Genomic DNA, 26884 nt, shown 5'->3' on the forward strand with positions numbered 1-26884 from the left:
ACAATGTTATTGCAACTTACTGGACTTTCCCAAAATGGGCTCATGATTCACCAAACAACGGGAATACATTCTTTCAGTAGAAGTAGTAAAAAAACTCCATGAGAAGTTAAAGTCCAAAAATGTACTCACCTAAAAGTGAATAAGTAGTATCAGAAACATGTGAACTCATTGTGCACAACTCTGCCATTTTAGATAGATAGATAGATAGATCTATCTATCTATCTATCTATCTATCTATCTATCTATCTATCTATCTATCTATCTATCTATCTATCTATCTATCTATCTATCTATCTATCTATCTATCTATCTATCTATGATTATTATTATTAAATGTGCTTAAACTTTTAAGGTTATAATTGATTAAGGTGAAGCAAAGATGAATTATTATTAACATCATCTGTGTATTAACGTCACTATTGAGTAGTTTAAATAGTAATTTAAATGAAATAGTATATTTTAATACCTCAGAGTTTTACTTAACATGAATAAAAGTACTTTGTTTTTCATCCACCACTGCAAAGATTATGTTAATTTGGAATAATTTTATATTTGTCGAGCCCGTTCAATGGGCAGAAAAACTCTAAAGATCATAAAACTACGAGTGCTCCTGAGGAACAAAAGTACATATCACACTGGCCTCTGGGGGGGAAATGTACATATTACTATATATAAACCCTATATGATTAAATGTGTCCCTTCATTTCAAGTTTTCATGCAGTCAGTAGAGTTTAACATTGGGGGTCAGGGATCATGTGACATTGAGCAGATTTCAGTGAAGTGGTTCTCTGTATATAAGGTTAAAGAAGATGCCAGATAGAAAATATGGGGAATATATATATATGTAGTTTAAACAATGAAGAGCTGTGTTTTAAGAGTCAAGTTTTAAAATAGGTTTGGCATGTGAGCCTTCTGGTTTGATATTGGACCGCTGCCATCTGGAGCACTTACAGAGAACTCAGTAATTTGTTCTGGCTCCTTGATGAGATTTTCACTGTATTTTAACAGCACAGCCTACACCGGTGGATATTGTTGACTGTCGACTGTTTCCGTGACATTTCTTTTAGTGAACAAGGCTTGTCGTGTGCTGTGCGTTCGATGAGCGTGAGTCGATAACGTGGCGCAGAAGAAAACAAGGTGGATCAATTCATCAAGTTCAGTTTAACCGTCAAGAGGAAAGACGTAGACACTTAGGAGGCAGAGATGATCTTATAGCTCAGGTATATATTACTGTTGCATTCGAATCACAGGTACACTAATATGAAAACTGAATATCCACCAATCTTTGGAAAACATAGTTCAATAACACTTACAGCTGTCTTGGAGACATTTATTTAATCCTCAAAGACTCTTCAAATCATCTGCATGAAAAAATACTCACTGGTGCATAATACAGTTTTTTTTAGCCCATTTCCCAGGTTACATCCCTGTTTCCAAATCCAAACAAAGATTATAGCTTTAATTAGTATCTTTCATTATTATTCGTTACACATTGTTACACAACCTGAACCAAAATGAAAGAAATGTACTAGCAGTTATGTTACACGTTAATGAAATATAATGCATCGTATGTCATATTGGAGTTGTTGTATTTATGAATTTCCATCTTACAAATAGTGCTAAAGCCAAACTTCCAAGTTGTTCTTATGACTGAAAAACTTCATAATGCAGCAGTGCCTTAAAATCCAGCAAATAACGATGCCTCACGTGAGCCGTTAAGTTAACAGTTCACAGTGATTAAGTCTAAATTTGATGGATATACTGTAGTGTTATCTTGTCAATGTCCGGTGTCCCATGTGACATGACCGTAAAGACCACAGAGAAGATGGACATAGTGAGGTGTGATGTCACCCGTTGGTTTGGATTTATTCATTTTACTGGGAAAATTTCACATCCATAAAGCCAAGTTTCCATCAATAGATCCCCTTCAATCTTACACATTGGTCCTTTAAATCTTCAGATCCTATTAATGGAGAAATAATTTTAAAAATATCCACTACTACACTTGTTAGACGGCCCAAATTTAGTGACTAAGACCATAATGACATGTTGATAATGACTGGCTTTGTATTTCTTGAGAGACGTTGACATTTTTTGAATAGGAGTCAGTGGGAGCCGGCTTCTAGCAGACTGGCCTCAGCGTCAAATCCTGGTAGCTGCTGCTTCTTTGGAAAGACGTGATGAAACAGTCAAGATGGAAAAACAATGACCCTATAATGCAACTTGATCCACTGTGTCAGGATCTTTATCCATATAGGGACAAAAAAGTGAGGATAGCTTGGTCCTCTGCTGCTTTGATTTTGACAGACTAATCTTTCTTTGGAAGTGTGAGTCACCCGGTGGAAGTGAAAAGCACGGAGTCCCCCCTTTAATATTGAGCAATTGAAAATGTGATCATTTCATGTGCAGTATGAACCGTAAAACTATCAGGAACATCTGGGGGTTCCCAATATGGGAGGAAATCTCATTAAGTCAGTGGCAGTGTGTGTGGTGCTTTAAATGACAATCTTTCTGCCTTAACACAACAGTCAGGAGCCAAATTAACATTAAAATAGGGGTTTTCTTGCCATAATCGTTCCTCCTGTTCATACTGGCTATTAGAAAATCCCTTATAATGTAGGAGTGATGGAAGACAAAATCCACAGTCCTCCTTCTGCGCAAAAATGTATTTAAAAGTTAATCTGAATCTAATATGAAGCTTCAGCCGTCCAAATGAGTCAAATCAAGTAGATAGTAGATTAGCTCTGTCGCAGTGGTTGTGTTCAGGGTCATGTTATATTAGCCGACTGAGGCTCTGACTCACTCTTCTCTGATATCAAAGGATGTGTTTTGTTTCTTGTATCTGTCTTCTATTAATAAGTAAAGAGGTATTTGTACATGTATATCTCCTTAAAAGACGTGTCCTCTACTTAAAATGACAGCCGGGAGCTCAAAATGAACATTAAAAGAGATTTTTTTTGCCGTAATCATTCCTTCTGTTCATATTGAACATTAGAAGATCCATTCATAATGCACATACAATGTAAGTGATGGAGGACAAATTCCACAATCCTCTTGATCTGAAGCTAATATGAAGCTTCAGCCGTCCAAATGAGTCAAATAAAGTAGATATCTTTCAATATTACAGTCTTTTTAGTGCCAAAGTCTTTTTGTTCCTAAACTTCCACCACAGCACAACAGGGAAACACAAGGAGGGAATCTAATGCTAAAAAGACTGTAAATTAGGCAGATATCCATTTGATATGTACTAACTCAGGCTGCTGAAGCCTCATATAAGCTTTACATCTACTTTTAAATGCATTTTTTGCACTGCATTTTGGCCTCTATTACTTACACTGAAAGCACACTTAAAGAGGATATATTAATAGCCAATATGAACAGGAGGAATGATGACAGCGAAGGGAAAACCCCCCTTTTCAGTATCCATAATATTACTTTGAGGAAGAGAAAAAAAGGTGAACCTATCCTTTAAAGTGCGTCTAAATAAAGCTGAAAGCATGAAAGCTACCATGAATCATCCCAATAATAAAATAAGAGAGAGAGAGAGAGGGAGGAGAGGGAAAGGGAGAGAGAGAGATAGAGAGAGAAAAAAAGATGTATAACCTGTGTGCTTGATGCTGGGAGTGCAGTGTGGTTGGTGTTGTTGGCTCCAGCCCACAGAGGAGTGGGAGCCTCCTCAGCTTCGCTCTGATTGGCTCAGACACGACTAACTCCATTTTGGAAAAACAGCTGTTTGAAGACACACAAGCTTTTTTTCCCTCGTTGTGTGCAGACGATACCCACAGAGAGAGAGAGAGAGAGAGAGAGAGAGAGAGAGATAAGATAATAATAATATAACAGGCTTTAAAAACACACACACTTCTCCACCCATAGTGTTGTGTCTTTCTGCACACCAGCCCGCTCCAGTTTCGGCGTGCTGCGATTTTGTCCGAGTGCCAGGAAACTTAACTGGGGATTCATGGTGTTACATTTCCATTGTAACAAGTGGATATCAGGAGGCGACCGGGCCAAGGTTAGTGGCATTTTTAAAAAAAAATCTTCTTTTTTTTGTGTGCAATATAAAAAGGCGAAATGCTTTTGTGTGTGTGTGGATTTACATGCATAAAAATGGTCGGGCAGCCGCAGGGAGCTGCAGAGTCACGAAGCAAAAAAAAAAATTCTACATGATTTTTTTTTGTAGCATTTTTTCCCTCCTCCCTCCCTCCCTCCTTCCCTCCCTTATACACATTTCCTCGTTGAAGCACTGTGCACTACATTGTATCTGTCTAAGGGCTTTGCCTCGGTGTCAGCTTTTGTTGAATTTCATTATGAATGTTAATGATATTCCACATATTTTTTCTTCGAGTGTTCCCATTCTGCTAGTCGCCCGTGTGTGTGTGTGTGTGCGCGCGCGTGTGTGTGTGTGTTGTGCAGTTTAAAGGACTGGCATGCTTGTCCTTCCCACACATTAGCTGCTGCATTCACTGTAGCTAATGACAGACTGGATAGCTTTCGAAAAGCCCTCATCTCTTCTCCTCATCCACTGTGCTTTTCTTTATTTTTTCCTCTTCTTCTTCTTTTGCTCTGTCAATGCACCCAGACAGCTCCTTCTCTGTAAACACAAATTCCACTGTTTTTATTCCCGTAACTTAATGCAATAGCAAGACAATGATGACAGCAGCAGGTTTTCATGCATTAACCTGTCTGCTTAAGGAGTGAAAAGTGTTTTTTTCTGGAGGTGAATCTTGTAAAATGATATGGATGAATGGAGATGGTGCTCAGAGATTCAGCAGCAGCAGCAGCATCAGCAGCAGCAGACTGGTGGGGAGCAGCAGCCTGGGACCCCCCACTTTGCATGAGTGTTGCTGGGCAGGTGCCAGCGTTACTGGGCAAGGGCTCTGGTGAAAATAAATACTGGCTTCTTGCCTGCCTGTGGTGGTTTGACTCACTGTCGACAAGGCTGGCGGACTGTAACCAAAACAGTGCCCTCTCTGAGCTCGGTGCACTGTAAAATCTACCATCTGATTAAGTTAAAAATTGCACAACTTGGCAGGGTTGCACGTAACCGCCAGTCTTATTATACCAAACCAGTGACCGAAAAAACACAGATCCGAATTGTGGCACGTCCTCACAGGAACAGGCACGACAAACTGTGTATGTAATAATTTTGGCATTTCATGGTTCAGGGGAACTGTTGCATGTCTGTAGTGTCGCTTTAAATGTCACATTTTGTAAAGGAAAGCAGACAACTGGGGTAGATATCTAACATGGAGGATTAAGGCTGGGGTAATGTGTAAGGCAGCAATCAATCAATTAATTTTATTGTTGATTAATCTGCTAATTATCATTTATTAATCGGGGTCCTTAAAATGTTAGATAATTATGATAAATGCCCATCACACTTTCCTGAAGCCCAACGTGATGAAGATATTCAGTTTATTATCACACAAGATTTACAAAAATAGCAAATCCTCTCCATTTAACACAGGAACAAGGGGAATTTTTGGCTTTTTTGCTTGAAACAGCCCCTGACTTTAATCAATAATCAATTATCAAAATATTTGTCGATTATTTTTCTGTTGAGGGACTAATTGCTTCAGCTCGAGTAATGTGCTAAATGATATATGTGATGTTTGCATGTTTTGTTCTGATCAGCAGCTGAAGGTTAATCAGTCTGACCATGCTTACATTACTGGACCAAATAAGAACATCTATAAAGCAAATCATGTTTCTTTTTATATAAAAATCAGTTGTTGCACCGGATTAAGCCACCTGATGAATTTGAGATGTTTTGTACAATCTGTACAGCCTGATGTGAGATACAGCTTTCTCTCCACTGTCTGTCCTCCTGTCTTTGCACCAGCTAACCAAACATGGCCTGTTATCCTTCAAAATGGCCAAAGGGGGGGTGGAGAGTTGCCAGAACAGAGAGTGCAGTGATGCTAGAAACCCCCCCATCCCACCCCGCTACTGGACAGACACACATTAAGCAGAGACACACACACATGCCCCCCTGACCTTGCACAGAGCCCTGCAGAACCGTCCCTCCTCTGATTCAATCATATTTACTGAATCGCTGAAAGCAGAGAAGAAAACGCACACACACCACTTGGCATTAAGATTATATCTGCTCTTGTTTTGCTATTGTGAAGGCTTGTCCCTTTTTGTGTGTTATGCATCTTCCCGTGATGATTATCTGCAGTGCTGCATAACCAACACTCTTACCGACACCGCTCTCCTCCTTCAACTCCTTCCGTAAATGGAAGTCATATCTGTTCCTGCTGAGGGCTGCCAACAATAACATGATTACCCTGAGAACATTTGGACCCCTGAATCCCTGCGCTGAGAGCCTGTATTAAGCACACACGGCGGGGGTGTAATGGTTACTGTGTGGCTGTTTCTGTCACTTCTTTTCCAGTTAGTGGTCATCACATTTTTTTTTTTTGTACCCCAGCTTAAGAGCTTTCTCTTTATTCCAAACGTAGTCCCACTAAAGGTAAATGAGCTTCCATCATGTAGTACAGACTGTAGTTTATTTCATTCCTCATTTGAGAACACTGTTCTTCAGTGGCAATAACCTGAGGCAGCTGGATACAAGGCTTTTCTGCAATAAGGATGAGACATTGCATGCTTTAGCTAAAAATAGCAATCTATTCTCAGAATTGGTTCAAGTGCATGCTAGATATCATTGAGATTATGGACACAATCAGTCGACTGCCCACGGACCTTCCCGGGTTTTAAGAACACAGTGATCAGAAAACAACAAGTCTGCATCTGGGTCCACAACAGTGAAGCATGGTTTGGATACCATGTGAACGCACTGCCCAGGGTCTATTTTTGTATGCTTCCCTCTGTGTAATCATGGGTTTAATGTGTACATATTTCGTGGACGGGGATTTGTCGGTTCAACTGCGTTGACCTCCAACCACATTCTTTGCCTGTGCGCAGAGGACTTAAGCTCCTCTGTTTTTAGCTCCCTGACTTCCCCATGAGGAGAAAATGAGTGCCATCACCCCGGCCCATAACGTCTCGTGTGACGGACAGAAAGCACTTTCTGATAAAGCCGACCACCGCAAGGTTACACTCGGGTTATAAGAATTAGGTCTAATTCAATTAATCTACACTATGTACTACATTTCTGGGGTCAGATGTATAAACAGAGTGTGTACACACACAAACATTGCATGCGTCATGTCCCTTAAAATAAACTGGTATTTATGAAAGGGCTAATTATTATTATTCCTGCTCGATTTATTGTTTTCCTTATAAAATGCCAGAAAAAGTGAAAAATGCCTGTTATGTCTTCAGACATCTTATTTAGTTTGATCAATAGTTCAAAATCAAAAGATATTAATTTTACCATTATGTGAGACACATTTCAGTTTCAAATCCTCCCATTTGAGAAGCTGCAACCACTACTGCTACTGAAATGATGATTTGGTTATCGAGATAGTTGCTGATTAATGTTCTGTTGATCGGCCAATCGAATAATCGGCCTACTGTTGCAGCTCTAATTTATAACTACATCAAATCACCAGTATTCCACAGCCAGCAATGGATAATTTGATAAAGTGGACATGAAAAATAAGATGAGATAGAATCTAAATTAAAAAGCATTTGTGCAGATTGTCAGCCAGTTTCACTCACTGATTTATTATTGGACTCTACTACTCAGACTCTGTGTAATCAAAATATGTATCAATCAAAGGTGTTTTTATATATATAATGTAGATTTTTTTGTCAGACATCATTTAATTTCCCCGTGTTAATGCTCTTTTCATTTATCTGTTAATTGTGAAGCACGTTGTGAAGTTACTACAGGTTTCTATAAATGTGCTTCGAACTGAAACACTAATTATCAGTCTGACATCTACTGGTGATTGCGATATCACCACCTGTGATGGTTTACAGGCAGATGTAATGAATTAATAATATGGGTGCTATAAATGGCCACAGCAGTAGCTAATGGTCATGTGTGATAACAACTGCTCTGGCATTGTCGGAGACTCTCACAGTTGGTAATACTGCACTGCTTTGCTTTGCTTTTCATTGACAGTTGTGGAGCAGACTGAGGGATTTATATGCAAACAGGTGGATAATATTTATGTGTAGCTGTGGCAGTGGACATGAGATTTATGTGTACACACAAGTCTTCATAAATCTGATGAAAGGATTGTCTGTCTATATTTCTGTCTATCTGGTGTTTTATGCATCTGGTTTCTAGAGGCCAGAAAACTGACGTGAGGAGGTTAAATTTAAACTTCTGTGTCCCAGGAGGTGACGAAGGTAATCTACTAATTGCAGGGTTTGTGGTTTGATCCTTGGCTCGCATCACCTGGCAACACTCTCAACCTCAAATTGCTCCCCATGGTTAGGCCAGCACCTTGTATAGTCACTCGCTGAAGAGATACTCCACCCAAAATATTCTCTTTTTGTTTTTATATATGCATGTTAAAACTACTTATAGATTTAAAAGTGGGTCGTAAAAAATGTGTAGTTTGATTCTTAAAGGAGGACAGCTTTGGTTTTAAAGAAGCAAAGGGGACTTATAGTGTGAGGAGTTACAGTATGTGAACATAGAAACACTCTGGCACCACTTTGACCAACGTGAGAGCAGGTTGCCAAGCCTCCAACATGCACAAATAAACACATGCATATCCTTGCGGTCTCAACAGGATCATATGTAAATATTGAGATGGAAGCACAGACTGTTTATAAAGATGGATGTAGCGAGGTGTGACATCACCCATTGGTTTACATTACAGCTCATGTGAAACCATACTTGCAGCTTGTGGTCGGTGCCATCTTTTCCATTTGGAGCCAAGGCTTTCCTAATAAGGTGAGCAGGAGTTTCCTTACTGGGAACACCCAGCAGTGCACCCTTGGGCTAACATTTAGCTGCTTCTAATTGTACTAAGAGGGCAGGTATCATAATCAAGTATCATTAAACTTACTGAAATATTGCAGATAATTGAACTGTTGGCCCACCACCCACACAGCAGACATCAAAGCATGGTTTGTGTCTTCAAATCTAATAAAACAGAGCAATAAATTCAAAAATTTCCATCAACACTCTTTTTAAAGGGACTGACTTTAGTGTTTGAGGCCATAATGACTTAATGGGAGTCAACTTGTCTTTTGCGTGCATTGGTTTCGAGTTCTTCTTTTTTTTGTGGTTCCTTCATCAGTGTTTTTTTTCCTTTCCTTTATGATGCTCTCAGTCTACACTAGTTCTCTCTTATTATCAGCCTGTCAATCAACCGTGAAGCACTTTGAACTGCATTAACCTGTGTGAAAGGTGCTATGTAAATAAAGTTTGATTGATTGATTGAACTGGAGCCAGCATCTAGTGGCCATCTGTGGAATTGCGCTTTAAGGAAGTAGCTCCACACTGACTTTAGCCTCAAGGCATGAGAGTTGCTGCTTGGATTGAAGCAGTGATTTCAACCATATGTTGGTGAAAATATGGGATGTACCGAGCATACTTACAGGCAGCAAAGGAAAGACAGTTATGCTGCGGAAATAATATGAAGTTGAAGTTGCTACGGATCTTTTTCCCCCTGCTGTGAAACTGGGTCACCGTTGTAAACACAGTGAATACAAGCTGACCACAGCCTTTGTTCTCTCTGAGGGATCAAGCTACCTTATTATATCCACAGGGAGTGAGTGTGTTATGATTTAAAAAAACACATATTGGGTGGAGTACCAATTTAATGTTTAAGAGGATACATTGTAGATACAAGCAAAACAATAATTGGCAAAGGAAAATAATATATTGACCCAACATAAATGGTTTTGTACCGAGCCCTAAGCCTTGTATAGACTGGTAACCAGCGTGTGGAGATGAGCTTCAGCTGCACACACTAAATGGATATAGAAAAATAGATGGATAATACATAGGCAGCAGTCATTTGTTTCTGCATTTATAAGACGCAAATCTATTTCCTCATGTATTCCCTCTTCCTGATAAACGACATTGTTTGGCGAGGTTGCTCTTCGGAGTGGCAACACATTTGTTTTTCAGCATTAATGCGAGTTGATTTAATGCGGCACGGCTGAGTTAGACTCTCTTACTTCAGCCGGTTTGGCCCACAGCGTCAGCATAAATTTCACAGCTCAGGTCAAGGTGTTGAATAAACACAGCTTCATATCTATTTGCTGAGAGAGTTTTTAATCAAACCTTATTATGCAAATGGTTTTCTCATCCGTGTGAATCGGTTTGGAAGTAAAAGAGACGTGCCCTTTTTTTTGTTGGCCCCAGCAGGTCAGTGAAAGATGATTTGATGAGAATATTTGCATGAAAAAAAAACAACCAGAAAATGAGCCGTGATTATTTTAAATGAAGTGGCCTGTTCAAAAATCCATGTGATGTGAAGTAAGTGCTAAAATTGTTGAACTTTAAAAGTGATGAGACAGAAAAAAATGCTCAAGGGTAAAGAAGAAGAAAAAGAGGAAGAAGAAGAGAAAAAAAGAACATTGTGACCTTCAGTGTTTGACAGCGATTCATAGGCTTGTGATCTGTTTTACGCTTTGATTTCATACGCTTTGAGAATTCTACGGTTTTAAAATATTTGTGGGGTTTTTTTTTTTGCTTTTAAAAGGTTCCCGGAGGAGAAATGATGAGACGTGTCAACAAGAGACAGCTGACAGGAACTAGAGAGAAAATTATTGACATTAAAATTCACTTGAGAATGATGTATTACAAGTATTTACCCCTTTATAGTTGCTTAGCGGAAAACCCCATTCATCTTATGTGTTTTTTAAATGAGACAAATACAGTAGATTGTCACTGTTTAATGGTACATGATGGATGAATGAAGAAGAAGGTTTAACTGAGGCTCTTTGTAGCTTTTAATATAAACTGTACTGACTGCATTTGTATCAGAGCAGGTTTGGCTTGGTTCTCCTGTATATCTATGTGAATGATGCTTTTATTTGTAGATCTGCGAGCAAAGTTTAACAATTGCTCTCGCTCTTTTTGTGTGTGCGTTTGCTCTTGGGGGTGAAGGTTATGCATGCACCCTTTTTTTGGTCCCCTTTGAATCATATCACATCTTTTTAGATTAGCAGGAGAGAAAAGTGTGATGATGATGATGATGCAGCAGAGTACAAACCTCACACACACACACAGAGGCCATCGGGACAGGTGACAGGGAGCGACTTGTTTTTTCTTCAAATGACTTTAAATGCAGCGTAACGAGCAGTTGTGGCTGCGGAGTAATCAAGTTTCAAGCTCTGTAAGCGAGAAGTGCTGAGCTGAATGCGGGTTTGTGTTGTGTGTTATTTTATTAGCGAGCATACGGGCGGGCGAGGGAGCTGTGGGTGGAATCCTTCTAACAGGTGTTGCACAGAGAGAGAAGTAGCCCGTAAACCTCAATCGTATATTATTACAAATTAGCTAAGTGGTTAGATGTGCTGCACGTAGCCAAGAAGGAGATATTATGTTTCTCAAGTCCTCAAAAAAAAAAAAAAAAAAAAAAAAAAAAAAGTAATGAAAACACCAGCAGGGGGATATTGCCTTATTTAGCAAGGCAGGCAGCTTCTATCCTCCCTCTTTTTTCCTCCCATCACCCTCACTCTTTCTCTTCGTCATTTACTTTCCATCCATTCCTCCTCCTCCTCATCCTCCTCCTCTTCCTCCTCCTCCTTACCAATCCTCTCCTCATTTTTCCTCCGTTCCCTCCCTCGCCCTCTCTTCACCTACCCTCCATCTCTCTCTTTTTACGCCTTCACCACTCCGGTCCTCCTCTCCCTCGTCCTCTCAAGGGTCTCGCTCAGCCTCCCGCTTGTATGTATATGTATATGTGTGTGTGTGTGTAGAGAGAGAGAGAGAGAGAGAGAGAGAGAGAGAGAGCCTGGGAAAAAGACAGGACATAAACAACACAAGCAAACAAACCACCTGCTTCCTGCTGAGGTCTCATGTTGTTAAATGTGTCGACGGAAATAGAAGCAGGCAACCTTGCAGCTGAATTAGAATAGATAGAACGGGCAGTGGGAGGGAAATCAGCGACGGACACAGCCGTTATTCACGCACAGCACATCGCTGTGTGTCTGTGTTTTAGGAGAAGAAACTACGCTTGTTGACACCTGAGGAATGATGGGAATGGAGAGGCTAGAGGTCATACGGAGACAATCTCAGGGCAGGTGTTGCCATCAATAAAATAGTACATGACTGTATTTGATTTGAATTTTAATCACACAATGCTACGTGACAGCAACTGATGATTATCCTCATTACTGATTCATCTGTCAACTATTTCTTCTATTAATTATTTAGTCTATGAAATGAAAATGCCCATCACAAGTAGAGCTGAAACAATAAATAGATTAAGTGATTAGTTGTTAGGCAGAAAACTCATTGGCAACCAGTTTTATAATTAATTAATCATTTAAATCTTATTTAATTTGAGCCTTTATGCCAGAAGGAGGCAATTTATGTCAGAATTCGCACCTCTTAAATGATATGGCTGGTGATTTTCTGTATATTTCTTCACAAGTCTCATGTGCAGAGCTAAACCACCATATTGTATTCCTTAATTTTATTAGACCTTCGTTCCATTGTTCAACTCGTCAATGAGCCACAACATTGCAGTGGCTGACATGAACATTCACCACAAAGATTACAGTCAAAGTCGTTTGTTTAGAAATGGCTCCAAAGATTTATAACAGAGATCACATTTTCAGTCTCAAGCAGTGATCCAGTGGAGCATGTCTGGGTGGCATTATGGCTAGAAGGCCTCCGGAGCTCATCCTGGCCCCTCACTGTAGTTAATGCTTGTGATCCCACCAGACGGGTTGCAGCATGTTTCAGAGGTGAATGCACCAAGTACATTTCTTTTATAAAAGCCACGTCAAGCTGCACAGAGGAGATCAAGCTTGGCAGGAAGTTGTATGTCACAATTAAAATGGACAAACAGGGAAAGCATTAAACTACGTGGCCTTATTTTCCATAGTATAAGTGCAAAAATGAAGGAAAACTCAACAAAATCGAGCAGTGCAGTTGCACCGCTACTGCTGTAATTATGGTAACATTAAGGTGATTAGGCCACCGTAATTACTGTAGTAGCAGAGCAACTCAATTTAAAAGGCAGCTGGCTTGACTGCAGACACTCCACTTGGATCGGAACAAAAAGGTGACGCAGGCAGAGCGTGATTAGCCGTGTCTGGTGCAACCACGGAGTCAGGAGAGTCGTTCTGTGTAAGGCAGACGCTACTGAGCATGTGCAGAAACGTGGTTCCTTTTACAGAGCTTTGCTAGCTTGTTGTGCTCCATGTCACAACCTCTTGACTTTGTATTACATTTCAGTTCCTCAAAGAACTTCAGTCATAACGTGATTGCTGTTATTAGTGTTTGGAGCCATTTCTAAATAAATAAGATGATTGTAATCTTCATAATGAAGGAACATGTCAGCCAGTGCAGCGCTGTGGCTCTGATGTTTTTTTAATGGAGGGATAATCAGGCTTTGGATATTCCTTGTTGGTTCGGCTCTGCACAATAATTATTTTTCTATTCATAAATCTGCATATTCTTTTGTTTTTCAATCCATTGATCTATAAAATATCTGAAAATGACCAACGATGGGTTGAGGAGCTTGAACTAGAGAATATTTTGCATTTGTTTAAAAAAAAAAAAAAAAAAAATTACATCAGGAATGAATTTATCATGAAATTTGGAATTCATTTTCTATAAGTTGACTCATCCTTTCAGCTCTATCTAAAATGATTAAACTATAAAAATATTGCACAATATTTAAATAGTAACATTTCAGAGTTGAATAGAATAACAAGCCAAGACCAGACATAAAATTAATTCAACTTTTCTGAAATATTGTTTTTTAAACGGCTCACACCACTTCTCCAGACACACAACAGTCCCCCTCATCTAAATATTTTCAACTTGGCCGTAGCAGCTTTAAGAGTTATATCCTTAAAGTGCTTCATCCTTCAGAGCTGCTTTACACACTCATAAATTAGTTTGGCTTTGTAAGTAAACAAGAGAATAACTACTCGGAAATGTTTGTCACAGAGCACATCAATCTCGTTTACTTGTTTTTATCGTGAGCTCTGATAAAGAAACATTCCCAGTCTGCGCTAGCTCATGATAGTCAATCATTATAAAGTCTGGATGTCTCCACACATTTGTTTTTCTTTCGGCCTGCGAAGAGCCTCGAGAATGATGGGACGAATAGTTGTTGCAGTGTTTTGGAAATGGAAATGTGAGAATATTTCTTCTTGTGGGGGGAAGGGAAGGTTTTTTTTAATCACGACCTCGTTTTGGAGTCCAGTTGGAGCACCTGCTCCTGACTCAGCTGTGAATCATGTGTGGCTGATGAGGCTCAGTCACACCCATCTTTATTCACACAAACAAACACGAACCAGGGGATTCCCTGCAGCCTGAGGCAGGCAGGGCACGCTGCTACAGTACTCTCAGTTGGATACGTCTGGCTGTCTGGCAGCTGGACTCCGCCGGTGCCTGAAAAGCATTGATCCATCACTGCTCATTTGCAGTTTCTTGGCCACAGCGACACACACACACACACACACACCCACACACACACACACACACACATATGCTGTACATTCAACACCTCTGGTAATGTAACCTTTTAAAAAAAACATAGATATCCGATCCCGTTACTTTGTTGTGTATTGTGTGAAGACGGAGCAATATTATGATGCACGGGCTCTCGGAGTGATATTGATTGGCCCAGCTGTTGCTAAGTGAGCTGTGCTAACAAAAGGGAACAGGGTCTGCAGAAGAAGTATTGTCTGTCGCTCCAGTGTTGTTTATCACGCCATCCTGCCATCTGTTTAACAGACGAGACGACTTAGAAAAGATTAACAAAATCAATTTAAAGCGCGGGTCTGCAGACGGATGATTTGGGTTTCCAGTTGGTGCTTAGTTAGTGTCACTGAGTGGAGATCAGCCTGCTTTAATTACACATATATGGCCCTTTTTCTTTTTTTTTAAAGGCATGAAGGGCGTTCTGTGCAGCGGCCGATCATGTGATGTGGTCATTTTGGGTGGGATCACTTGATGATGTCATTTAGGGGGCCTTTATCCAATAATCCTTCACTACGGGATATTTGGCAAGTGGAGTCACACTTCTGTTACACCAGAACGCAACAGCTGGTCATTTCTACACTTCATATTGTCACATTTGGACAGAGCTAGGCTAGCTGTGTCCACCTGTTTCCAGTCTTGGTGCTAAGCTAGGCTAACAGTCTTTTGGCTGCAGCTTCATATTTAACAGGCAGACACTGGAGTGGTATCGATCATCTTATTTCGCTCTCTGTAGGAAGTGAATAAGTGCACTTCTAAACTTTAACTCTGTGGCTTAACTCATGTTACAGTGAATGCTCTGCTTGAAACACAATTATAAACTCTGAATTGTATGACCTCCTATAAAACAGGCCTTAATGTAGAACAGGAAGCTTTTATTTTTAATGTCTGATTAATGCATTTTCATATCCACATTCATGCTAAGCTTGGTGTCTGTATGCCTCCTGTAGGTCACACCATTCACAGGCACAACACTGCTATAAAATCCAGAAATCCTACCTCCTTACTGACACCTGAATGTTAGACGCTTCACATTTATCCTCCTTTTAAACATCAGTAAATGTGTTTAATGTTCCTGTAGTGTGCTTCAGCATCACCTTAATCTCTTACATAATGATAACTCTGCTGTTACACAGATGGGGGTGTTTGTTATTCTGTCTTGATGATCAAATTAAGAGTTAGACAATATGATATCCAACTGAAAACCGTCTGCAAAAGCAAACCTTAATATTTCTTTATCCAATATCTGTAATTAGCAGCTGTCAGTTACATCTAAGGTGTGACTGTGTTTTAGCTTGAGTAGGAAGCAGCAGTAGGAAGTGAGTTGAAGTGGATGGACTTGCTGTTAAGTTTTTCCACTCATCTAAGAGGCCTCCGCAGCTCTTTTCAGTGCTCATATCCTGGTGGTCAATTCAGAGGATGAGTGCTGAATCACTGATCAACACTTAACCACACTGTGAAGTTTAGCATTGATTTTTTTTTCCTTTTCTGACCACCAAGGCTCACGTTGCTCTAAAACATCACTGCATCTTTGAACTTGTAATCCTCAACAAGCCAGTTACAGCCTGAAGTTAAAACTTTCTGCAGAGTCATCAAAACTGTGCAGAAAAAACTCCCTGAAGACGCCAAAGCTGAGTCTTCAGTTTCAGAGTGAGTTTTCTGTTTTGACTTCAGATTCCCATCATTTGGTCTTCATTCAATAAACTGAGCATTAGAGCTACTGTTAGCAGATTAGTTCATTAGTTAACCGGCATACAATCAAGTAAGTAATCATTTTCACTATTGATTATTCATGTAAGTGGAGCTGAGATGATTAACTGATAGTCAATCAACTGTCAGCTGTCAATTGGCAGCAATTTAAAAAATCAATATTTTCTCTGCTTTATGTTGTTTTATAAACTGAAGATCTTTTAGTTTTGGACTGTTGATTTAAATAAGATATTTGTTTTTCATCATCTTTTGACATTTTAATGACTAAATGATGAATTGATCAATAAAGAAATATTTGGTAGATTAATCAATAATGGAAATAATCATGAGTTTGCAGTCGTAAAATCAAGTTTAAGTTCTCTGGTTCATGATTTCTGTTTTTTTATAGTCTTCTATGGTTGGATATCGGTGGGTTTTGGTTTGTTTTTATGATGTCGCTGTAGGCTCAGGGAACTTAATTATTTTATTTGATGATGAAATGATTAATTTTTTTATCAAGACAATAATCTGTAAACTATAATGAATGTGTATTAGTTGGTTTAGTGTATTCATTTATTTACTTTTTCCTTTTAAGCTGTTTTTATAACTAAATATCTTCAGGTGACTCAACTGTATGTCAACTATCTGTTGAGCTGTTTAACACTTAGATAAAGTTGTAGAAAGTAAAGTAAGGAAACTAAGTAAAGAAAGTACATTTTAAATATTTTATGTAGTTTTAAGTTATTTATTTATAAAAAAAAACCCAAAATATTTTCTTGCTTCAGCTTCTTAAAATGTGAAGATTTGCTTCTTTTCTCTGTTGAACGTCACTTTAAATTGAATATCGGTTTGTTGATTAGCCAAAACAAGACATTAGAAGATTTATTTTCTAACTTTCCAAAAAACGAATTGATAAATAGAGAGATAGAATAATCCACAGATCAGTTGATAATGAGAATAATTACTTGCAGCTCTGCTTGGCTTCACATGCCTGCAGTCACTATCAGAAAGAGCTGGTGGATTTCTCTTTTTGGAGCCATCGGTATGTGCCAGTATTCCTCCAGCACTGATGTCTCACGAGGGGAGAAACGCTGGGTATTGATCTCCGAAGCGCCCCGAGTTGTGAAACGGGGGGTTGGGGGTGAACCACGACTCAGCTGCTCTGTATGCCTGCCGCGATAATCTGTCCGAGCCAGATTGATTTTTGATTTCGCCGGTCGCTTTCTGAAGAAGAAGAAGAAGAAGAAAAAGAAGAAGAAGAAGCCGCCTCGCCAGATCCTTTTGTTTTATTCATTAGCTCACTCAAGACTTTTCCACAGGAGCTGATGCTAATAGCCTTGGTCAGGCTTCTTATCTGCTGTTCCTCGGCTGATTCATAATGCCTTCAGGCGTGGGAGCTCGGTACGCTCATTTAGGATGGCAATTATGTTGAGAGTGACGGTGATCATTCGCAGTATCTCCTCTCAGTGAAAAGGAGATGGAGAATTGTATTGGGTATCCAGTTTAATCAGTGATAATTCTGCATGTCTGACAGAGAAGATGGAAACTTATACTGTGACTTAAAAGTAAGCCTGAGACTTTAAAGTGCACCCAAGGGAAAGAGAGAGCGAGAGAGAGAGAGAGAGATGGTGAAAACATGTTTTGAGTGGCAGAGATTTGTCTTCTTTTCTCTGTGAAAGTTTTTTTTTCTTCCACGGTGTAAAGAGCTAGCTAGCAGTTTTTGGCAATTTGCAATATTCACTACACCAGGGGAAATAAAGCCCTCACACCCAGCCGGGGGCCCCATAAGAAGAGGAAGGAAACGGGGGCGAATATACACACCCGAGCATGAATGGACAGAGCTTTTTATTTATTTATGAGAGGAAAACCAGTGAGGAACAACAATGCTAAATCCCGACAAGGAAATACAGCTCCCTTGTGTTGTTGAAGTGGGCACGTTGTCAACGGAGCAGCTGCTGACATCATGTGAATAAGACAGTGCCCAGACCACATTTTGACGGAGGGGCTGAGAGGCAGAGAGCAGCAGCAGCAGCAGGGCAAAGAGCTGAGGCACACACTAGTGGTACGGTGCTCTCAGCGTGCGACACTCAGCGCAGCGCGGTGAATGGATTTGGATGAATTGGCTTGAAGCGGTCGTAGCTCGTTGGCTCTCTACAGCAGGGAGAAGTGACTCCTAATCACTTGGGTAAGATTTGCTGTTTTTAAATGTTTCACTTTTTAGTTTTATCTACTGTAGATCTACTTATATTTTTGTTAAGATGTTGATTCATTGTGAGGCAGAGAGAGAGAGCTGAGAGTTGTTGAGGAGCGGTTTTGTCATGGGAGATGATGAAATATCAAATACAGTCATTCAGAAAGTGCAAGGGTGGAGGTTTGGTGGTTTTATTAGAGCTGAGAAGGTTCAGAGATTGATTAATTCGTTGATCTACAGAGAATGAATCTGCAACTTTTCAATAGTTGACATACTGTAGGTTGTATTTAAAGCAAAATGCTGTAGATTCCCTAGTTTCAGCTTCCCTGTTGTCTGTTTTATATCTTTTTAAACTGAATATATTCAGGTTTTTTTTATTGGTCGGACAAAATATGACATTTAAAGGTATCATCTGGGAAACTGGGGGAAATGTCAAATGATCAGTTGAGAAAATATAGGACACATTGATCAATCAGGGAAAAAATCATTGGTTAGTTGCTTTTAAATTAACTATATCGTGTCAAATATAAAGGTTAATCTGAGAATAGTTCTGTAAGTTCTCTATTTGGCTCATAAAATGCCAGAAAACAATGAAAAATGTTGATCATTTATTCTTGTTTTGTCACAACCAACAGTCCAAAACCTAAAGATATTAATTTTTTTTATTTTTTACTTAAGAAATGACTCAAATTGATTATCAGAATAGTTGGTGGCTAATTAAAATAATAGGTGGCAACTAATCAATGAATGGACCAACAGTTGGAGCCCCACAGTTAAGTAAGCCAATGGAAAAGTTGAGTTGCTACGTGAGGCAGATGAAACTCATTCACGTGGAGGCTTTTTGCTTTGTCAATAACTGCGTCAGAATTAGTTGACAGACCAGAAATCGGTCGGGTAGAAGGCTCTAATGGACGTCTCAATCAGCAAAGAAGCCGGTCTTTGTGTGGGTTATTGCAGATATTGTGAGTTTATTACACACAAATCAGGCTTAAAAGGCTCCAGCGGGATAGTAGTGAGCCTGCCTCTCTAATGGGCTCCATGTAAGTGGCAATGCTGACTCATGTTTCCCTCAGTGATCTCAAAGGCTTTTGTTCCTAATATATTCACGCCAAAGCCTCTCTGGTTGAATGCCACCTCGCCCAGTTTGGTCAGTGTTGACGTTCAGACTTACCGCGCAGCGCTCTGCCGGTCAGCATCCACACCAGGATTACAGCTCTCTGTTTGTTTGGATATGATAATGCAATGCGCCATCTTTTTTTTTTTTTGTCAAGGGGAATTACCAGAATGTGAATTAGGATGTGTCCCTGAAATAACTTTATAGAGAGAATCCCCACATCGGAAACTATCCACACTTTACAGTACGGTGCAGTGAGGCTCAGCTGAAATGAGCTCATGAGCTGAGCTGCTGTCATTTCCCTTCTGAGGATTGAGTTGTTATTGTCTTGACTGAAAATACACACAGGTGTGTGACATTTGTCTTTGCCGCAACGATTCCAGCTGTTTCCCCCTCTTACAAACACACACACACACACACACACACACACACACACACACACACACACACACACACACACACACACACACACACACACACACACACACACACACACACACTTGGCATTTCACATAAAGGCACCCTTTTTATTAAACTGGGACATGCACTTTAAAAAAAAGCCGCTATAAGTCATTATTTCTGGAATGTGGTCACGAGACACTGTCAAGATTTAATTGAGGAAGCTGTGACTGATGCAACGCTCGCATCATATCCGTGTTATAGGTCAAGTTATTACCCATACAGAAGGCCTTTGAGAGGACTTTTACAGTATGTCATCTACAAAGAAACGTTTTAGGGGGATTGTCCCGTAGGAGTTGAAGCTGAATCCATTTATAGTTAAACTGCCAAACATTTGCAGCTTTTAGCTTCTCAAATGTGAAGATCTGCTGCTTTCCTCTCGTTTATTTCCTTGTAAATTTCGGAAAATATAAAGTGAAGACAAATGATTGTATTTGTAAGTGGCAGCCTCAGATGGAGGCCATGATTATTTTGTTATTCAACTCGATAAACAAGAGCTGTAATTAGTTCAGTTGCTTGTTAGACAGAAGGTCATTGGCATCTTTTTTAAAACATTTTTTTACAGATCATTTGCCTCAAAGTCGCTTTAAATGTTCATTTGCGTTTTATACAAATCGCAGCCGGTGCACAACAACAATAACCTTCCACGGCTCCAGTCAGTCAAGTGATCGCTACAAAAACAAGTTGATCATCGCTCCGTGTGTCTCTGCCTATCAGGGATAAAGTGATTTTAAAACGCAGCGCCATTAAAAACGCCTCTCTCACAGCTGAGACCAGGCAGCCGGGCAAAGGAGGATGTAAACACATGCTGAAGAGCAGGAGGCCATCACCATCACCACCATCATCATCATCATCATCATCATCCCTCCATGGAAACCTGTTAATGATCTCATGGCAGGATTTGATCCACATGCGCAGGCAAGCCGGCTAATTAAACATACAAATGGCAATTAGATGGAACTCCCATAAGCCACATAACAACTGAGCCGATGGAGTAGAAAAAGGCAAACATAACACACCGCAGACACGTACACACACAGCCAGTGCTGGGTTTTTGTGTTGTTACAGGCAAAAATGGGATATTCCAGTGAAATGAAGAAGCTACGAAGAAATTTCACCGGTTGCAGAGATGAACGGTGATTTTGAAAGTGATATTTTTCTATTCTCAAGAGCAACAAATCTTAATAGATGTAATTAATTAATAGTGTCTTAGCAAGCTGTAGAAACTGTTTCCAGCAGCTATAACGACGACTGTCACTGATCGGTTTACTGAGCTGAAGCTAATTAAAGTGCCAGGTCTGTGAGTTGCTGTTAATAATGGCGTATGATAACAGAGGGGCGGGTCTCTTTTCTACAGAAATGATCCATCACTAAACATCAATTTCAGACCAGAAGTCAGCTGGTAGCAAAGTGATGGGATCATCAATATCATCATTTTGAGCATTATCACCTAAAAGCCTGAAAGAGTTGAAACATCCGGGATTCTGTGAAGAGTACGGTCTAGACCTGCTCTATGTGAAAAGTGCCTTGAGTTGACTTTTGTCGTGATTTGGTGCTTTATAAATAGATTGATTGATATTAGAAGTTTGTCATAATTAACTAAATGAACTGGCCAACTGCACAGATCTTACTAATAGATAGAAGTGCACAGTTGAGTGTCATGATTGTAGTTTAAAGGGGACATAATGTGCTTTTTGTCAGCGTCTGTTATTTTTATGTCAGGTGTCTCTTCATCACATTCTTCATTATAATGTTGTTATCCTGTTTCTTCTGTTTTGTACACACAAGAATCCCTCCTTTGTTGCTCTTCATGTGGTTTCTTCCCTTTTCCTCCGCGTTGTTTTAGGGAGTTTTTCCTTATTTAAATGGAGGGTTTAAGGACAGAGGATGTTGTGTTGTTCTGTACAGACTGTAAAGCCCCCCTGAGGCAAAATTAGGGCTGTACAATTACATGGACTTAACTCGACATGTCTACATTAACCACGGTCAAAGATCCAAAACTCCCTGCCAGACAAAAGCAAGGGCTTCAACCTGCTCGGAGCACTTTTGTTTACAAAGTTACCTCTACTTCCTCCTCGTGATGACATTAGATCATTTGCTCTGGTGCCTGAGACAGAAAATCAGCATTTTCTCGAAGTTCCTTTCTTAATAACAAAAAGAAACACTGTTGACAGCATGTTTGTTGAAGCGAGGAAGAAGAGGGACATCGCCGACAAGTAAATACTTCATTTTATCTCCTTCTATTTATGTACCAACAAGATAAATGTGTGATTGTATTCTTAGTGCAGTGATATCTTTGTTAGTTTAGTACTATGACGACCACAAACACAAGCTTAGAAAGAGAGAGAGCTTTTAATCGCAATCGCACAATCGATCAAAAAACTCGTAATAAGATACTTTACTGGAATTGTTCAGCTCTAATTGGTCGTTGATGAAATCTTCGGTTGTTTAAACTCAAGCTTGTTTAAAAGGCAGTAGGTGTGATAGTGAACCTGTGAGAAACCGGCTTCACTAATGACTCCGCAGGCTAGGCTATCTACTGTAGAGATGACTTATCTTAACGGAGGATCACACCCCCATCAGGAGCCGGGAACACAGAGCGGCTCTTGTGTGTCGGTGGGAGCACTCTGAGGGAAATGCCGTCGGCCCAGAACTCAGTGACATTTCCTGAGGTAGCGCTCTCACCTACATGGGGGCTCAAAGATCGCCCTTTTGCTGCAAAATTTCAATTTCCCAAGCGTCTCGCCTACATCTCTGCAGCTCCTCCTGACCTCTCCGTGAATGACCCGGCGTGCTTCCTTTCTGGCACAGGGCACGGATACTGTACATAGGAGACAGAAAACAATTGTGAGACCTTATTTTTTTTGGTTTGAATGATGATAAAAGAATGTGAGTGAAAGCGTTTGGGGGGGGGGGGGGGGGACAGAGGAACAGAGCGGCTCTGGATCAGCGTGTCGTTGTGTGTCGTGTCTGCCAGCTCATTTTTATTCCTCTCTCATTCTTCTCTTCTTCTCTTGTTCCCCCTACGAGACTTCAGTCCCCTCCTTCATGTGTCTTAAAGATTCATAGCATAGCAAGTCAGCTGTTCGGTCATGGTTATAAATAATGTTACATGTTTAAAAATGTTGTCTGTAAGTAAGTGTAATGTAGTTCAGTTTTGATGCTCGTATACATCAGCTAGAGTCGGTCAGAGAGGTCAAAGCTTTCTGGATTGAAGCTATCTGGAGGAGCAGCTGTGACGACATTTAGAGGATGAAACAGGTTTTTATCTCTTCTTCTTTGAGCCGGAGGACTACTTCCTACTACTACTTTCTTATCTCTCTGTCTCTCTTTCTTTTTTTCCCTTTTTTTTTGGGTGTTTTCTGGAGCAGTCTTCTTTTTTGTCCTCTGTTCTCCGAGGAGTAACCAGCTGTATAGTGTTTTAAGAGGTTGGCAGGATCCATGACCCAGTTAAATATGGACCGAGAACAGGAATGAATGGCTAATCGGGATCGCGGCTCGCTTTCTGGCCCCGCCTCTGCTTGTCTTTGAATGGTTTCAAGCTCTTTTACCCTGGCTCTCCATATTGATCAGTCCTTTTTTCCAGCCCCCCCTCCCCCCTCCCCCCACTCTCACCCCTTCCTTTTTTTCTCTCCTCTAAATCGTTGCTGTGTAAGTACCTCTAGGACAGACAAATGGACTCTCTAGTAGAAGGGTATGACTATGCATGTGTGAGAGAGAGGCCTGCGAGATTTGGAGCAGCTTTTTGTTTTTCGTGATGTAATTAGGACGACCAATTAGCACAGATGTCGCTGGTGCCATTAATCGCCGCGCAGAAATAGAAATGGCAATTATTAACACCTTCATTCTTCTTCTTTTATGAATTTCACTCTCGAGCTGTCGGCTTCTCAGGTTGTGGAAGTGCTTCTGAAGTGCCCCCCCCCCCCCCCTCCCCCTTTTCTGCCCACTCTCTCTGTCTGCATTGGTCATTTTCAGTCGCTTCTGAAATAGCTCAGCACAGTAATTTAAAAAAGAAGAAGGAAGGAAAAAAAAAAGAAGCAAATTAAGTCTCTAGCCAGTTTTCTTGTGTGTCACGTTGACTCCACAGAAGAAGAACCATCCTCCCACAGCTCCTGCAGACCGTTAAAAGGAAAAGACAGCATGTTTGATTTATTCGCTTCTCGTTACACCTCCACAGCCGCCTGACATTACCTCTCCTCCCCCCCCCTCCCCTTCCCTCTCACTCTGCAGGTGTAATGAGAGCGCTGGTCATGGACAGATGATGGACGTGGAGGCGACGTCGTACTCAGACTTCATCAACTGTGATCGCACAGGCCGCAGGAACGCAGTGCCCGACATCGCAGGCGAGGGGAAGGCAGGGGCCAGCACCAGTGAACTCACCAAAGACCTGGCAGAGATGGACCTGAAGGCTGCAGGTCAGTGTGCACACATCTTGAAAGCAGGAGAGATATGCATGCATACTTTGCATACTATACTGTATGTTACACACCTGAGTGCACAGACAATCAGAACACAGACAGGTGGCTTTGCTCTGCTTGTGATCTCAGTGAGATTTGATTGTAATCCTCAGTAAACGAGTCATGACTGCAGCACAGTGACCGATCAGCCGTTGCTTCCTCTTCTAGCAGCAGGGTGTTGAGTTATTAGGAGGAACGTGTCTCAATGTGACGCAAATGTTCTCAGTTTGACCATTGTGTGTTACTGTACATCGCTGTTTCTGCTGACTTCCTTTTTATTCAAGGAGAAGTTTCCCATGACACGATAAGCAATATGACCACTATAAATCTACTCTTAGCGCTGGTGCGGTGGGAAGCCTCAAATTTGGAAAATAATCTCATGTCACGTTGACAGTGTGTCACTAGAGGAAGTTGTAGTTCCTTCCTCAGGAATGTCACGACTCTTTATCTTTCTTGAGTCTGAAAGCTGATTTATTGCCGGCTGAAAGGAAAGCCAAATAACTTTTTAGCTTGATTATATTCACGAGTAGAGCTGCAACAATTACTCGATTAAAGGATAGAATTAAAACAATAGTCTGGAGCCCGTATGAACATAAAAACAGGTTTTGCTTGTTGTAATCATTCCTCCTGTTTACAATGTTTATCTCCAGCTGCGATGACGCTTCAACCATCCAAAGTAGTCGAATCATGTTCATATCTTTTCAGTCACTTGTGTTTTTAGTGCCAATTTCCTTCTTTTTGTTTCTGTACTTCCACCGCAGCTCAACAGGGAAACGCAGAGGTCATTTTTCACTAGAAGATATTCTCTTGATTTGACTACTCTGACGCTGATTTTGTCCCACATCGCTTACATTGAAAACACATCCAGAGATCTTTTAATGTTCGTTATGAACAATTATTATTGTCAAGCAAAACCTGTCTTAATGTTCATATGGGCACCTGACAGTTGTTTGAAAAGAGACTTGAAAAATTGTGAACCTGTCCTTTAATTGATTAGTTGATAGAGAGAAAATAAATCTAAACTATTTTGAGTATCAAATAATCATTTATATAACTTTTCAAGCAACAATGCACAACATTTACTGCATCAAAGCTTTGAAATGTGAAAATGTAGTGATTTTGTTTGTCTTAAATTACTGTGATTTAATTTTCTAGGGTTTTGGAGAATTAGTTGGACAAATTAAGACATGAGGACGTCACCTTAGACTACTGGTGTAACTGATTTTTGTCCACATTGTTTCACGTTGTCTTCCAGGAGAGCCGGGGGCCTCGCCAGCCCCTGCGGCCGAGGGCTCCACTAGCCAAGACGCCCAGGGAGGTGGAGGCCCGTCCTAAACTCATCCGGAGGCCGAAGGGGGGCAGAGTCAAGGAGTGATATGTAGATTTGGAAGCAAGTGAAAGTGGAGAGATGGGGAAAAAAAGGAAATGAAAGAGTGTTTATTGGTCCTAACCGGACACGAGGACACCTTCGCTCACTGCCGGCTTGTTTGGAGCTCTCGGCGGCCCGAATGCACGACTTTTTATTGGATCCGATTGTAACACGGGGAACAGAACAGAACAGAACAGAGTAGAACATGACAGTTGAGATGCTGCTCTTTTGCTTTGTACTCTGTTAGTCATTTATATTCCTGACGCGACAAGAAAGCACAGAAAACTTTGGATGTCTGTGGAGATGGATGGAGCTGAACTGAATACATTTATAACACTCGAAACATCGTTCCAGCCTAATATGGAACTGTGTCATGGAGGGCGTATTCATAATCATCTGTTTGTCATTTTCTTTCTTTCTATGTATGTGTGTGTGTGTTTGTGACCCTCTTGTTCTATTTCATTGTCTTTTCTTTTCTTTCTTTTTTTTTTTTAGTACAAAGCATAGTCACCATTATACTGTCGTGTATGGACTTCATATTTATTGCTAAATGTTAAGTGATAACTTTGTGATAGCAATTTTCTTTGTGTAATAAAATACTTATGAATCTACTGTAACCTTTGTATTTTATGCTTTTTAAGTGTTGTTTAAAGCTTCACTAGAGGCAGTTTTCAGGATGCTGTTGCGCTGGACTCAGCAGGTAAAGGAGCTGTTTAAAGGTGGTGAGGTCAAACCAGCCAGGATTAATGAGCGCAGCGCTGAGTTTTACCAGAGTCATAAATATTATTGAATGCAGCTTTAGTGTACATTAGAATGGCCACAGGAAACGGGTGTTTACATTACCACCTTGCACAGCCCCAGTGTTCCCATTTATCTCTTTGTACAATAAAGAAACGGAGGATGACGGAGCAGTTTATCTGCAAAGCCCGTGTAGATTTTCAGCAATCTCTCTGAGTGCAAGGCTTGAGATAATTTCCTCTGCGTGAGTAATTGCTTCAAAAAGCTCTTTTCCTCCCTGTGCTGAGGTGACTTTGTATCATAATGATGGTAGATATGTAAAAGG

At 40.5% G+C, this 26884-nt stretch overlaps 1 protein-coding gene across 4 annotated transcripts; it reads left to right on the forward strand.

Moving 5' to 3' along the window:
* Positions 1–3773: 3773 nt before the first annotated feature.
* Positions 3774–26427, forward strand: pkig (protein kinase (cAMP-dependent, catalytic) inhibitor gamma). Of its 4 annotated transcripts, XM_062427247.1 has the most exons (4): positions 3774–4012; positions 24083–24122; positions 24224–24410; positions 25708–26427. In XM_062427247.1, exons 3-4 carry the CDS (start codon positions 24254–24256, stop codon positions 25785–25787), a joined length of 237 nt encoding a protein of 78 aa, XP_062283231.1. In that variant the 5' UTR covers positions 3774–4012; positions 24083–24122; positions 24224–24253; the 3' UTR covers positions 25788–26427. The 4 variants fall into 4 exon arrangements, with proteins under 4 accessions (XP_062283231.1, XP_062283229.1, XP_062283230.1 ...); XM_062427245.1 differs by lacking the exon at positions 24083–24122 and having other exon boundaries at positions 3777–4012; positions 24226–24410; XM_062427246.1 differs by lacking the exons at positions 3774–4012; positions 24083–24122 and adding an exon at positions 17991–18416 and having other exon boundaries at positions 24226–24410.
* The last annotated feature ends 457 nt before the right edge of the window (positions 26428–26884 follow it).

The sequence above is a fragment of the Scomber scombrus genome, chromosome 10, assembly GCF_963691925.1.
Source record: "Scomber scombrus chromosome 10, fScoSco1.1, whole genome shotgun sequence".
In the NCBI taxonomy this organism is placed as follows: domain Eukaryota; kingdom Metazoa; phylum Chordata; class Actinopteri; order Scombriformes; family Scombridae; genus Scomber; species Scomber scombrus.

Bases quoted from the DNA above. Each gene is read 5' to 3' on its own strand.
- pkig (XM_062427244.1), top strand. From the start codon at position 22,171: ATGTTTGTTGAAGCGAGGAAGAAGAGGGACATCGCCGACAA. The intron at 22,212-24,225 runs GTAAATACTTCA...CTCACTCTGCAG, and splicing joins AAGAGGGACATCGCCGACAA to GTGTAATGAGAGCGCTGGTC. The intron at 24,411-25,707 runs GTCAGTGTGCAC...GTTGTCTTCCAG, and splicing joins GATGGACCTGAAGGCTGCAG to GAGAGCCGGGGGCCTCGCCA.